At 47.6% G+C, this 11,835-nt stretch overlaps 1 protein-coding gene across 1 annotated transcript in view; it reads right to left on the bottom strand.

Annotated features, from left to right (window-relative positions):
* Positions 1-9,480, bottom strand: part of MYOC (myocilin) — a 13,880-nt gene extending 4,400 nt beyond the window's left edge. The window contains 1 exon segment of the mRNA XM_007446772.1: positions 8,940-9,480. Within this exon segment, the coding sequence (XP_007446834.1) occupies positions 8,940-9,453 (514 nt within the window). The 5' untranslated portion in view covers positions 9,454-9,480.
* Positions 9,481-11,835: the final 2,355 nt, after the last annotated feature.

Below are 11,835 nucleotides of genomic sequence, written 5' to 3'. Positions count from 1 at the left end.
TAGGGAAAGCACCCAGCTAAGAAGCGCTAAGGCTTGGGCTGGGCCAGGGCGCTGGGGTTGGCACCTGTAGCCCCTTCACCTCCCCTCCCGACCCCACAGCAGTCTCCACCTCTGCCTTTCATGCAGCTGTTCAGCTGGCCTCCAGGGGAGTGTGACTGCCCTGGAGGGGGTGCGTGCTCACACCCCGGGACATTCCTCAGTCTAGACTGGGCCGGGTGACCAGTTATGAACTCTAAGCCAAAACGTGTAGCCAACTGAGGTCATCCAAGATATGCACTCCACACTCCAGGGGTAATTGGGAGTACCCCTAGGGATGTGGAAGGTCTTCGGTGTCCGCAGCCTTGGGAAGTTGTTTATCCATCCTGTCAGCCAGCCTCTCTGGAGCACCTACTAAGTGTTAAGACTAGATGTGGAGAAAAAAGGTGAATAAGATACAGCTGGTCCATGGTTCCCTTTACGAATGGATAATCTGTCAAAGTCCTCTTGTCCAGGAAGTAACATGGGTTCATTCCAGGCTACTTTGGGAACCAGGATCGGTTGGACCATCCAAATGGTTGCTGGAAAGTCCTGGGAAGTTAATTTGGTTCCTTGAATCTCCTTCTCCCTGTCTGAAGAGCTGTGGAGGTGAGGAAACTCCTCTGTTCTTCCCTCTAAAGATTGCCTTGACCTAGGAGGGTTTTCAAGGCAGAAGCTGATCTACTAGGTCAGATGTAGGTTCCCTAGACCAGACCAGTCTGGGACCTGTGTGGGCAGCATGCGAGAGGAACAGGGTGCCCAAGGTCCCCTGTTTGTCTGTGCTGCCAGGAGTAGGTAAATGTGAGGAAGACCCTTCCTTTACGAGGGGCTGACAGAGCTGTCTTCAACCGTCCCTGCCTCCTGAAGCCCAGGCCTCTGCCCTCTGCCTGCCTCTCCCAACCACTTGACTTATCTCTTAGGCCTAAAACACAAGGAGAGAGCCCTGACTCCTGGCTGTCAGAAGCCACCACCCCCCACCTTGCCTACCCAACCTCTGACACTGACCAGAGGCTCCTACAGTGTGGCCGTTTCTCAAAGTCATGTCACTGAGCGAGTTCCCTGAGGTGAGCTGTTTTCCTTTTCTTTGTACCTTTCCTTAGACCACTGTTCCTCAGGATAATTCAAACTTTGTTTCCATTAATTCTCAGAACATAGGAGCTGGTGTCAAGTAATGTGAGGTGAGAGAGAAATACTGCAGTGACATCTGTACCAAGCTGGAGAGTTCCCTCACCCCACCCCAGCTCCCTGCCCTTCAGCTCCTTGATTCGCAGTTGCCATCCATCAAGGGCTACTGTGAGCCTGCCCTCCCCTGCACCTGGCTCCTTCCTCTGTGCATCTGATACAAATTATTTCACTCTGTGAGTGTAGCTAGGATGGTCATATAATTCAGTGAGAAATTTTACTGAAAAGAAGATGTATATTGAGAAAAGTAGAGGCACACACCTGCAAGTCAGTGAGAAGAAAATTCAGAAAAATGGGGGACTTCCCTGGCAGTCCAGTGGTTAAGACTCCATGCTTCCAGTGCAGGGGGCTCGGGTTCAGTTCCTAGTCAGGGAACTAAGATGCCACATGCTGGTGCGGAAATGCCTTCTCGGGAATTCCCTGGTGGTCCAGTGGTTAAGACTCCGCACTTTCAATGCGGGGGGCACAGGTTTGATCCCTGGTGGGGGAACTAAGATCCCCACAAGCCACGTGGTGCAGCCAAAAGAAAAAAAAAAGAAAGAAAGAAAGAAATGAAAATGCCCTCTTTAGCCACAGGGAATAAAAAAAAAAGTGAGGGGGAAACAAACCCAAACAGGCATTTTCCCAGGTAACTTCACTGAAGACATCTAAAATACTGGCACTGAAATACTGAAAAACGGCTTCTTTGTGAAAAGAGATGATTAACAGGTATTTATGGCTCTTCCTACATTTCAAAGCAGTTTTATATAATTTATGTGATCTGGTGCCTTCAAAAGTTTTAGAGAAATAGAATAAGGCTTTAGAACTGCAGTCTGCCCCTAATTTAACTATTGCCACCACTTACTAAGTGCCTTCTATGAGCCAGGTCCTGTGCTAGGCTTTTGCTATCATTACCCCTATTCCACATAACAGTCCTAAGAGGGAACGTTATGATCTTCGTTTTGCAGAAGAGGAAACTGAGGCTCAGAGAGGTTAAGTTACTTGCCCAAGGTCACACAGCTGGTAAGTGGTGGGACTAGGACTTGAACCCACGTGTCCCATGGTCATGGCAGTTGTGAACCTTTCCACCCTGTGGTGGGGATGTGGGTCAGTTATAAATGTACTGCCTGTCAGTGCTGAATGCACCCTTCCATAGATGCTCTCTCAAAAAGAGACATTTCTCCTTTAAAGTGAGTATGATGTTAGGCTTTCTCAGTAGAGGGCGCTAGCGGGACACAGGGGGGGGCAGTCTCCTGCAGTGTCCTGCAGGGGCTGGGCTGGCAGCAGGAGTGTGAGGACATCTGGTGGAGCTCTGCCTCAGGCACTTGCCAAGGACATGGTTCTTCTGTGACCTTGCAGCCTCAGCCTGGCCATAACGTTTCCACGACCCTCTCAACACCGCACCCAGAGTCCTTGCATGGGGACCCCTGTGCTCTGCAGACCTCTGCAAGCCCCTATGCTGGCTCTGCAGGGCTCCTGCAGCCTTTCCCAGACTCAGATGTCCATTCCACCTCCAGCCTGGGCTAACCGGCCAACATCTCTGCTCTCTGATGGGCTCAATCCCACCTTCCTCAATGATGTCGGAACCCATTCCAAGTTTGTCCTTCCTCTGTACCCTCCCTCAGCCCTAGGGTGCCATGTGGGGTTTATTTTATCTCATAGTTGCTCTTTCATCAGTTAATTCTTTATATTGAACATCCCTGACTTAACCTGCTATGTGGTATCTGCCTCCTGCTTGAACTGAGACTGCTACCAGAGGCTCTACACTGCTCAGCACTTTAGGGGGTGACCCACTCCTGGAGCTGACTCAGATTCCAGTGGGTGGCTCATGCACACACAGCTCCCAGGCGATTTTCCCAGAGAGACATCTTCCCGTCAGCTCTTCTTCCCCTACACGTGCCTGGCTGGTGCCCAGTTCCTTTCCTGGTCCCACCAAGGTCCTCAGGGCTCTAACCAGGGGGTCTTTCTCCCTGGCCCCCTAACCCCCAAACCCTTTGCAAGAACCACACCTCATGTGCTTGCTTTGGAGTAAACAAGAATCACAATAAAACATAAGGTCGGGCTTCCCTGGTGGCGCAGTGGTTGAGAGTCCGCCTGCCGATGCAGGGGACACGGGTTCGTGCCCCGGTTCGAGAAGACCCCACGTGCCGCGGAGCGGCTGGGCCCGTGAGCCATGGCCGCTGAGCCTGCGCGTCCAGAGCCTGTGCTCCGCAACGGGAGAGGCCACAACAGTGAGAGGCCCGTGTACCGCAAAAAACAAACAAACAAACAAACATAGGGTCAGGGAATGGCTTCCAGAATGACTGTAAGGCCAGTCCTCAGTTGGCGGGTGGGATGGTTGGATTGCATATCTGCTGGGTGCTGCTTGGCTGTGTCAGCCAGGAACACCTGGCAACGGTCAGATTCCCAGAGTAGAGTCGCCTGGCGTGAGAAGCAAAGCCTGTGGGAGAGGATGCAGAGCCCAAAGGCAGGAAAGCCGTTGCGTGAAGGGGCCTGGCTGAGCCAGAAGTCATAGTTTCCTAATTCAGTCCTGCCATGTACCAGCTGTGTGACTTTGGGCAATTACTCAATTTCTCTGAGCCTCAGAATTCTTAGCTCAAACTATAAATGAAATGATCCTCAGTAAAAATGTAACAAAACTAAAATTTCTCTGGAATGTTTCAAAATCACTCAAATTTCATTCTGAATGTGGGAGAAAAACAAAAAGAGGTTATGAAAAGATTAAGGACTGTATTATATCAGACAGCTAAAAATTTTTAGGGCTTTTGTTTGTTTCTATGAAAATTCAGTCCTTCTGCGGTTGAGAAGTTCATGTCTATTATAAAATTTTGGAAATATTTTCTTCATGCTCTGTTCTATTTATATACTTATATGTAGATATATAAGCAAATAACATTGTAATGATTTTTGTAGTTATTTTCTATCACTGCCTAAAAAGTTAGGTCAGTATTATATACATGGAGAGGATGAAGAAAAAGAAGGGTGCCAACATAATCACAGGTTGTTGTGAATACTCTAGAGGGTGAAGATTAGCTAGCAGACTACTGTCCTGGGTGCTGCTCCAACATATACTGTCTCTGGAATCAATGCATGTTACAGAAATGATATGTACACGTCGACATTTTGATCTATAAATGACATTCTTTTTTTTTGGCCGCACTGGGTCTTCGTTGCTGTGTGCAGCCTTTCTCTAGTTGTGGTGAGCGGGGGCTACTCTTCATTGCTGTGCACAGGCTTCTCATTGCGGTGGCTTCTCTTGTTGCAGAGCACACGGGCTCTAGGCACGCAGGCTTCAGTAGTTGCAGCATGCAGGCTCAGTAGTGGTGGCACGTGGGCCCCAGAGTGCACGGGCTTCAGTAGTTGCAGCGCATGGGCCCAGTAGTTGCGGCGTACAGGCTCTAGAATGCGCGGGCTTCAATAGTTGTGGCACACAGGCTTAGTTGCTCCATGGCATGTGGGATCTTCCCAGACCAGGGATCGAACCCCTGTCTCCTGCATTGGCAGATGGATCCTTAACCACTGCGCCTCCAGGGAAGTCCCTATAAATGACATTTTTAAACAATAGTGGAGCTCAAGCAAAAGAAGCCCTTCATAGCTATAATCCATTTACTGGGTGGTCACTCAGTGCCAGGCACTGTGCTGGATGCTTTCCTGCGTTACTTCTAATTGGGGGGATTATTCTCCCCATTCTGTAAGTGAGGAAGTGAAATCTGCAGCACTTGTGTTGAGCAACTCTGGTGCCCCTCCCTGCATATCTTGCCCACCTTTTTCTAGCCATTGCTGTGTCAACCTCTGCAAGAACAAGCCTGGTGCTCACATCTGTGGATCAGGGAAGTGCGATATACCCCATGGGATGATCCTTGGCCAACAGAGTATCGAATCTGGGAAGGAATGCTCCCTTTCTCTGTTGCATTCTACACAGCTTCTCAGAAGTCTTGATGGGGTACAGCCTTTGCTGCCCACCATGGGGACCAGTTGAAGAAGGGTCCTGCCCCACTGCCCCATGCTGGTTCTCTTTCCTTCCCTGTCACACTCTCCCCTGTCCCCGATTCTCCTTCCTGGGATAGTGGCCCATACAAACACTGCACACAAGCCCTCATCCCAGGTTCTGTTCTCTGAGAGTCCAAAGCAGACGAGAAATAAAGGGGAAGTTGGGATTTCTCTAGTGACGCTATAAGCAACTCTAGTTTCTCTTTTGGTAGTCTGTATTTTCTATTTATTTAAAAGATTTAAAAGATTATTTAAAAGATTTCTAGACATTTCACTACAGAATTATTACTACAACATTTTATATGCGTATATTATTTCAACTCACACACACACACACGTATAAACAAGTGACTTCTGTGATTCTAAGGACATTTTTTTTCTATGTAATAACTACACAATAAAGAAGATGGTGGTGACAGTTCGAATTACAGGTGGAGTCAGGAAAAGTCCACCTCCTCAGGGCTTTCCTCTGCCCACTTGGCCTCACTAAGCCCTCATTCCTACACCCTCCATCCCTCAGTTATTGCCTCTCCTGCCTAAAGCACACCTACACCTGAATCCCAGCCACACCAAACACCCCTTTACTCTCAAATCTAGGAAATTGAAGCACATCTTTTGTTCCAAGCGTTCTTTCCCTGATGTTTAAATGTAACTTTTCTGTCATTCATCTTTAGGTTCTATAAACTAGAGGTCACGTCAGGGTCCTGAAGAGCCACTGAACATCGGGGGAGGGGCTTGAATTCTAGTCCTGGCTCTGCCACTAGAGGGCTGGTGACCTGGAACCTCTGAGCAGCCTCTCTGGGCCTAAGTTCCACATCTGCACAAATGAGCCAGAGGCATCAGATGCTCTCGAGGCCCCCTTTCCAGCTATACATTCTTGTACTAATGTAATTTCCTGCTCACGAAAAACCCACTGCTAGAAAAGAGCTTCCAAGTCTGTAGTTCACTATAATGGGCTGTTGTCTTTATTTCAAAAGTAGAGCAGCTGGAAAGGACAAAAAGAAATATAAAATCAGGGCTTCCCTGGTGGTGCAGTTGGTTAAGAGTCCGCCTGTCAATGCAGAGGACACGGGTTCAAGCCCTGATCTGGGAAGATCCCACGTGCCATGGAGCAACTAAGCCCGTGCGCCACAACTACTGAGCCTGTGCTCTAGAGCCCACGAGCCACAACTACTGATCCCGCGTGCCACAGCTACTGAAGTCCGTGTGCCTAGAGCCTGTGCCCTGCAACGAGAAGCCACCACAATGAGAAGCCTGCACACTGCAATGAAGATACAATGCAGCCAAAAATAAATAAATAAAACAAATAAATTAAAAAATATATGTATATAAAATCAGAGAACACGTTGATGGGCCTCCCTGGTGGCGCGGTGGTTGAGAGTCCGCCTGCCGATGCAGGGGATACGGGTTCGTGCCCCGGTCTGGGAGGATCCCACGTGCCGCGTAGCGGCTGGGCCCTTGAGCCGTGGCGCCTGAGCTTGCGCGTCCGGCAACGGGAAAGGCCACGACAGTGAGAGGCCCACATATCGCAAAAAAAAAAAAAAAAAAAAAAAAAAAAATCAGAGAACACGTTGAATAAATTCCCAAAAACTTGTTAAAAGACCACAAGACAATAAAAAAAATGTTTCCTCTATTTTCTCTCTCTCTCTCTCTCTCACACTCACACACACACTCTCTCTCTCTCTCTCTCTCTTTCTCTCTCTCTCTGTGTCTCTCTCTCATGGGTTCTGTTCATTCAGTTAACAGTCTGAAATATGTAATGCCTCATAACACTTTTATTAATAATGATTCTTTCATTTGTGCTCAAAGACTCAAGTTCAACAAGTCTCAGCACCATCGCTGCTCAGCTGTTCAACCTGGGATCCCTTGGCATCTTGTGACCTTACTTCCCTTCATTGTAAAATTTAGAATTGGATCTCTTCCTACTCTATCAATACAGGATTTTTAAAAATCCTTTATACCTTAGAGTCATTTCATTTGAACCCTACAAAAATCGTTATTCACAACAGGAATTTTCATTGCCACATTATGGATGAAAAACCAAGGTGCAGAGACTAAATGACATGCCCGAGGTCACACCCAGGCACGGACCCTTGGGTTTTCTGGTGTCACATCTGTGCAGATTTTGCCTTTCATGCAGAGCCTCTTTAGAAGATAATTTCCCTTCATTTTATTTTGAAGATTTTCAAAGCTTTTGAAAAGTTGACAGACGGTACAATAAATCCCCCATGTGTCGTTCACTTAGATTCACCAACTGCTAATATTTTGTCACATTTGTATCATTTTTCTTTCTTTCACTCTTTATATATTTACAGTCTTTGAAAACCATTTGAAAGTAAATTGTAGACATTCTGATGCCTCATCCCTAAGTGCTTGAGTATGTATCTCCTTAGAACACGGATATTCTTCATAACCACAATACCATATCTCACCCAAGAAACTGACCACTAATCCAGTAACACAACCTGATAAGCAGTCTATATTCAAATTTCCTCAGGGATCCCAAACCTGTCCCTTGTAGCTTTGTCCCCCTGGATGCAGGGGCCACTCCAGCATCATGTACTGCCTTTGGTTACTACATCTCTACAGTCTCCTTTAATCGAAAACAAGGCCCCCACCCCCAGCTCCCTTTTTTTTTTTCTTTCTTGATGTTGACATCTTTGAAGAGCCCAGACTAATAGTCCCCTAACTGGGTTTGCTTGCTTGTGCCCTCATGATTGGAAAACTTATTAAACAGTGAATATTTGGGAGCAGAGTTTCACAAAAAGTGACACAAATACTTTCTTCCCAACTACTGGGAAGAGTGTCCCTCCTCCCTCAGTGTACACTCATGGACTCACCTGGCAGAGACCAGGATGAACAGAATGACATCTCAGGTAGCAAAAGCCACTTCAAAGTGACTTAAAAGCAGAGGTTCTCAGATTGGACCAAGAGCAGGAAAATTTCCAAAACAACATATTGAGGGAACCCACACTGGGTTGCTGCCTCTTTATTTTGCCAAGGAAGGACACTTAAAAAAAAAACCCTACCACCTATCATCATTTCATAAATCGATTGTCATTTCATAAACAGAGGTCATTTTAACAACAAAAGGTAAGCGTCAACAATCTCTGAACAAAGATTCACAAAAGGACAGTTTTCTAAAAAGGATAGTTGGCAACTTTCTACTGATCCTGTATATTTGCATCTCACCTGGTCTTTATATTTCTCATTTTGCTATGGATTGTGAAAACTGTCATGGGTAGGCACAAGAACTCAGAACCGGGGCTTCCCTGGTGGCGCAGTGGTTAATAATCCTCCTGCCAATGCAGGGGACACGGGTTCGAGCCCTGGTCTGGGAAGACCCCACATGCTGTGGAGCAACACAACTACTGAGCCTGCATTCTAGAACCCGTGTGCCACAACTACTGAAGCCCGCGCGCCTAGAGCCCGTGCTCCGCAACAAGAGAAGCCACCGCAATGAGAAGCCTGCGCACCGCAACAAAGAGTAGCCCCTGCTCGCCGCAACCAGAGAAAGACCCTCACGCAGCAACGAAAACCCAACGCAGCCAAAAAATAAATTTAAAAAATTTAAAAAAGCACCACAAACCTCAACAGAACTCTCGGGAGCTAACTCACTAGCAACATGTGAAAGTGATTGCTTTGCCCTCCTTAATTTGTCTGACTCACGCTAGATGCGTGGTCTCCAGGAGAAAGGAGAGGGCAGGAAGGACAGGACTGGCCACCTGTAACAGGTTTCCGTGAACCGTGCCACCTTCACCCCATGGTGTTACCTTCCTTGGAGCCTGGTGGCACGTCCTCAGAGGTGCTGCGGGCCTGGGGACACTGGCCCCTCCTCAGGCTCGCTACCTCCTCGCTACTGCTTTCCAACCTCCTGGCCAGATCCCCGTTCTCTGCCTCCAGTCGTCTCTTCTCCTTCTCCAGAGCTGACTTGTCACGGATGAGGCTGCTGTAGGCTAACTCCAGCTCCCTCTGCAGCCCCTCCTGGCTGTCCCAGGGCATGGCAGCCTGACCCAGGGTCAGGCGGTGGAGGAGGGCCTCCAGGGAGCTGAGCCGGGCTTTGGTGGACTCCAGGGCCGCACGCTGTTCGCTGCTGTCTCTCTGCAGGTCCTGGATGGCCAACACGGCCTGGCCCTGCTCGAGGCAGCTGGACTCATTGGGGCTGGCCACGCTGAAGGTGTACTGGCATCGGCCACTGCGGTCGTTGGCCTTCCGGAACTGTGCTGTCCTGGCACCCACACCCCATACCAGACAGGCCAGCAGCAGCAGCAGCTGGACAGCTGGCATCTCGGGCCTGCAGTGGCAGCAATGTGCACAGAAGCCCTCAGAGCAGTGGCTGGATGAGGCTCCCTCTGGAACTCTCCCCTGCGCCGCGAGGTGTCTGGCTGGGTGGCCCGGCTGATTCCTGCCCCGGCTGCACAGAGGTTTATATGTACTGGGGGAGGCAGCCCTGCATGGGGGGAGGATGATGCGGCTGGGTGAGGCCGTGCACAAGGCGGGGGTGGGGGGGGGGCTGTTTTCACACTGCCAGCAAGTGTCTTAGAAAATGACCCTCCAGAAGTCTGTTTTGAATTTCTTTTAAAAAAGAATGTCCCACTTTATGCCCCCCACATCCCCATAACAGTCCTTATATCCCCATCCTGTTTTCACACATACACTCACACATACCCACCTCATCCAGCATGACTACTTGTCAGTTTCAACAAGGATTTATTTCTAGTTCCTATTTCCATTACTCTGCAAACTTTATTGAGAACCTGCTCTGTGTCAGGCACTGTTCTAGAAAACGGGATACAGCCATACCTAAGACACAGTCCCTTTGTCCCTGTAGCAGTGACAGAGATGAATAACAGCCAGGCAGGATACAAAGGCAACATGCCGCCAGGCTTAAGGGAGCAGCAATGCTTTAAGAGCAGTTAGAAGCAGAATTCTTCCCCCGCCCCTCCCTTTAAAACAAATGTGGGACTTGGGGAGGATGTTCTGATTCTAATCTTGCATCTCCGGCACCAAGGTCAGTGCTAGCCTCTAGACTAGTTCTCACCACGAGTGTACGCGTGCATGCAAATGCCATCGATCTCACTGATGATATCTGTGCAAGCCTCCTCAGGAAGATTTTTTTTTTTTTTTGCGGTATGTGGGCCTCTCACTGTTGTGGCCTCTCACTGTTGTGGCCTCTCCCGTTTCGGAGCACAGGCTCCGGACACGCAGGCTCAACGGTCACGGCTCACGGGCCCAGCCGCTCCGAGGCATGTGGGATCTTCCCGGACCGGGGCACGAACCCGTGTCCCCTGCATGGGCAGGCGGGCTCTCAACCACTGCGCCACCAGGGAAGCCCAGGAAGATGTTTTTAAATGTATAAAATATATAGGATTGCAAAGGAAATATATATTGAAATACTACTATCAAAAAAATTTTAATTGAAATATACATGTCCTTTTTATTAACGTCTTAAAAACAAGGTCAAGCAGGGGCGTATCTAATTTCAAAGTAGTTTTGCACATAAATACTATTGCATGCTAACTGCAACAACTGTAATGAAATGTAAAATGTCTGTGATCTCTATTGGTGGTGACAAAGTCACAGGTACTGCTAACACAACTTTGGATTTATGGCTAGATCCAAATGGAAGGAAATGTTAAACCCCGATTTTACTTCAAAAGTGGTAAACATAAAGATGTAATTTTTTTCCATCCAAATTCATGAGCTTTCTGGACCCTAGGTTAATAATCCCTGCTTTATATTAATAAATCTAAAGAGAAACAAAAACCCCACCAAATATGCCAAGAAGAGGTCCACGCAAATCAGAACGTGTGCAGCAGCTTCATAGGTAACTTAAAATAACATTTGCATTTAAGCAATTGATGTTGTCTGATACCAATAACATCTTCAGTATTTTTGAAGTAAATATAGTATTTCAGATGTGCCCTGGCAGACTCTGCTCGAGATTGAGAAAATACATTTTGCTCTAAAGATTCTATTCTTATTTGATTGGTTCTAAAGTTAGACTTGAGCTTGAGACACTTACAAGTGGGTGTCTGTTTACTGCTGACTAAAGGGTACTATTCTCAGTTCCTGAATCAGATAATAAACATTACCAAAATGATATTTTTTAATATCTTATAGTCAGCAAGAACCGATTCAAATCTGTTTGGCTTTACTCTTAGGAATGTTCTCTTTCTGTTAAAAGGACTAAGATCGTTCCTGGGCTGCCAACTCCATGGAGGAAAAGAGTTCTGGATAAAGAGAAACGTAAGTAATTTTGCTGTATTCAGTTTGCTCAGGATAACTCTGCTTGTAAAGGAAGAACATAGGACTAGAAATCACGTTTTCTGACTTCCCTTGAATTGATTTCCTTTTTGTGATACAGCACTGCCTCGGATAATCCAGGAGCACACAATCTGTATTTCCCGGGGCTTTTCCAGTCAGTTCCCAATGCCCTTTAGTGAATTTTTGCTTTTTTCACCCACACTTTATCCCTCTCTTTTGCTTTATCTCCCCTAAGCTGCAGGCCAGTCACTGTTGAGCTGTGTGGGTGCCAGTCAGGGGTGAAGAGTTTAACAATCCCTGGCATTTTTGCTTGGACCAAACCAGTTTTTGACTGCCAGGCAAAAGCAATCATTCTCAACATTCTTCATGGTTCCTGGCAAATGCCACTGTGCTTAGGGAAAG

The sequence above is a fragment of the Lipotes vexillifer genome, unplaced genomic scaffold, assembly GCF_000442215.2.
Source record: "Lipotes vexillifer unplaced genomic scaffold, Lipotes_vexillifer_v1.1 scaffold685, whole genome shotgun sequence".
Classification (NCBI taxonomy): Eukaryota; Metazoa; Chordata; class Mammalia; order Artiodactyla; family Lipotidae; genus Lipotes; species Lipotes vexillifer.
The sequence above is the reverse complement of the archived record's forward strand: the minus strand, read 5'-3'. Positions and strand labels throughout refer to the sequence as shown.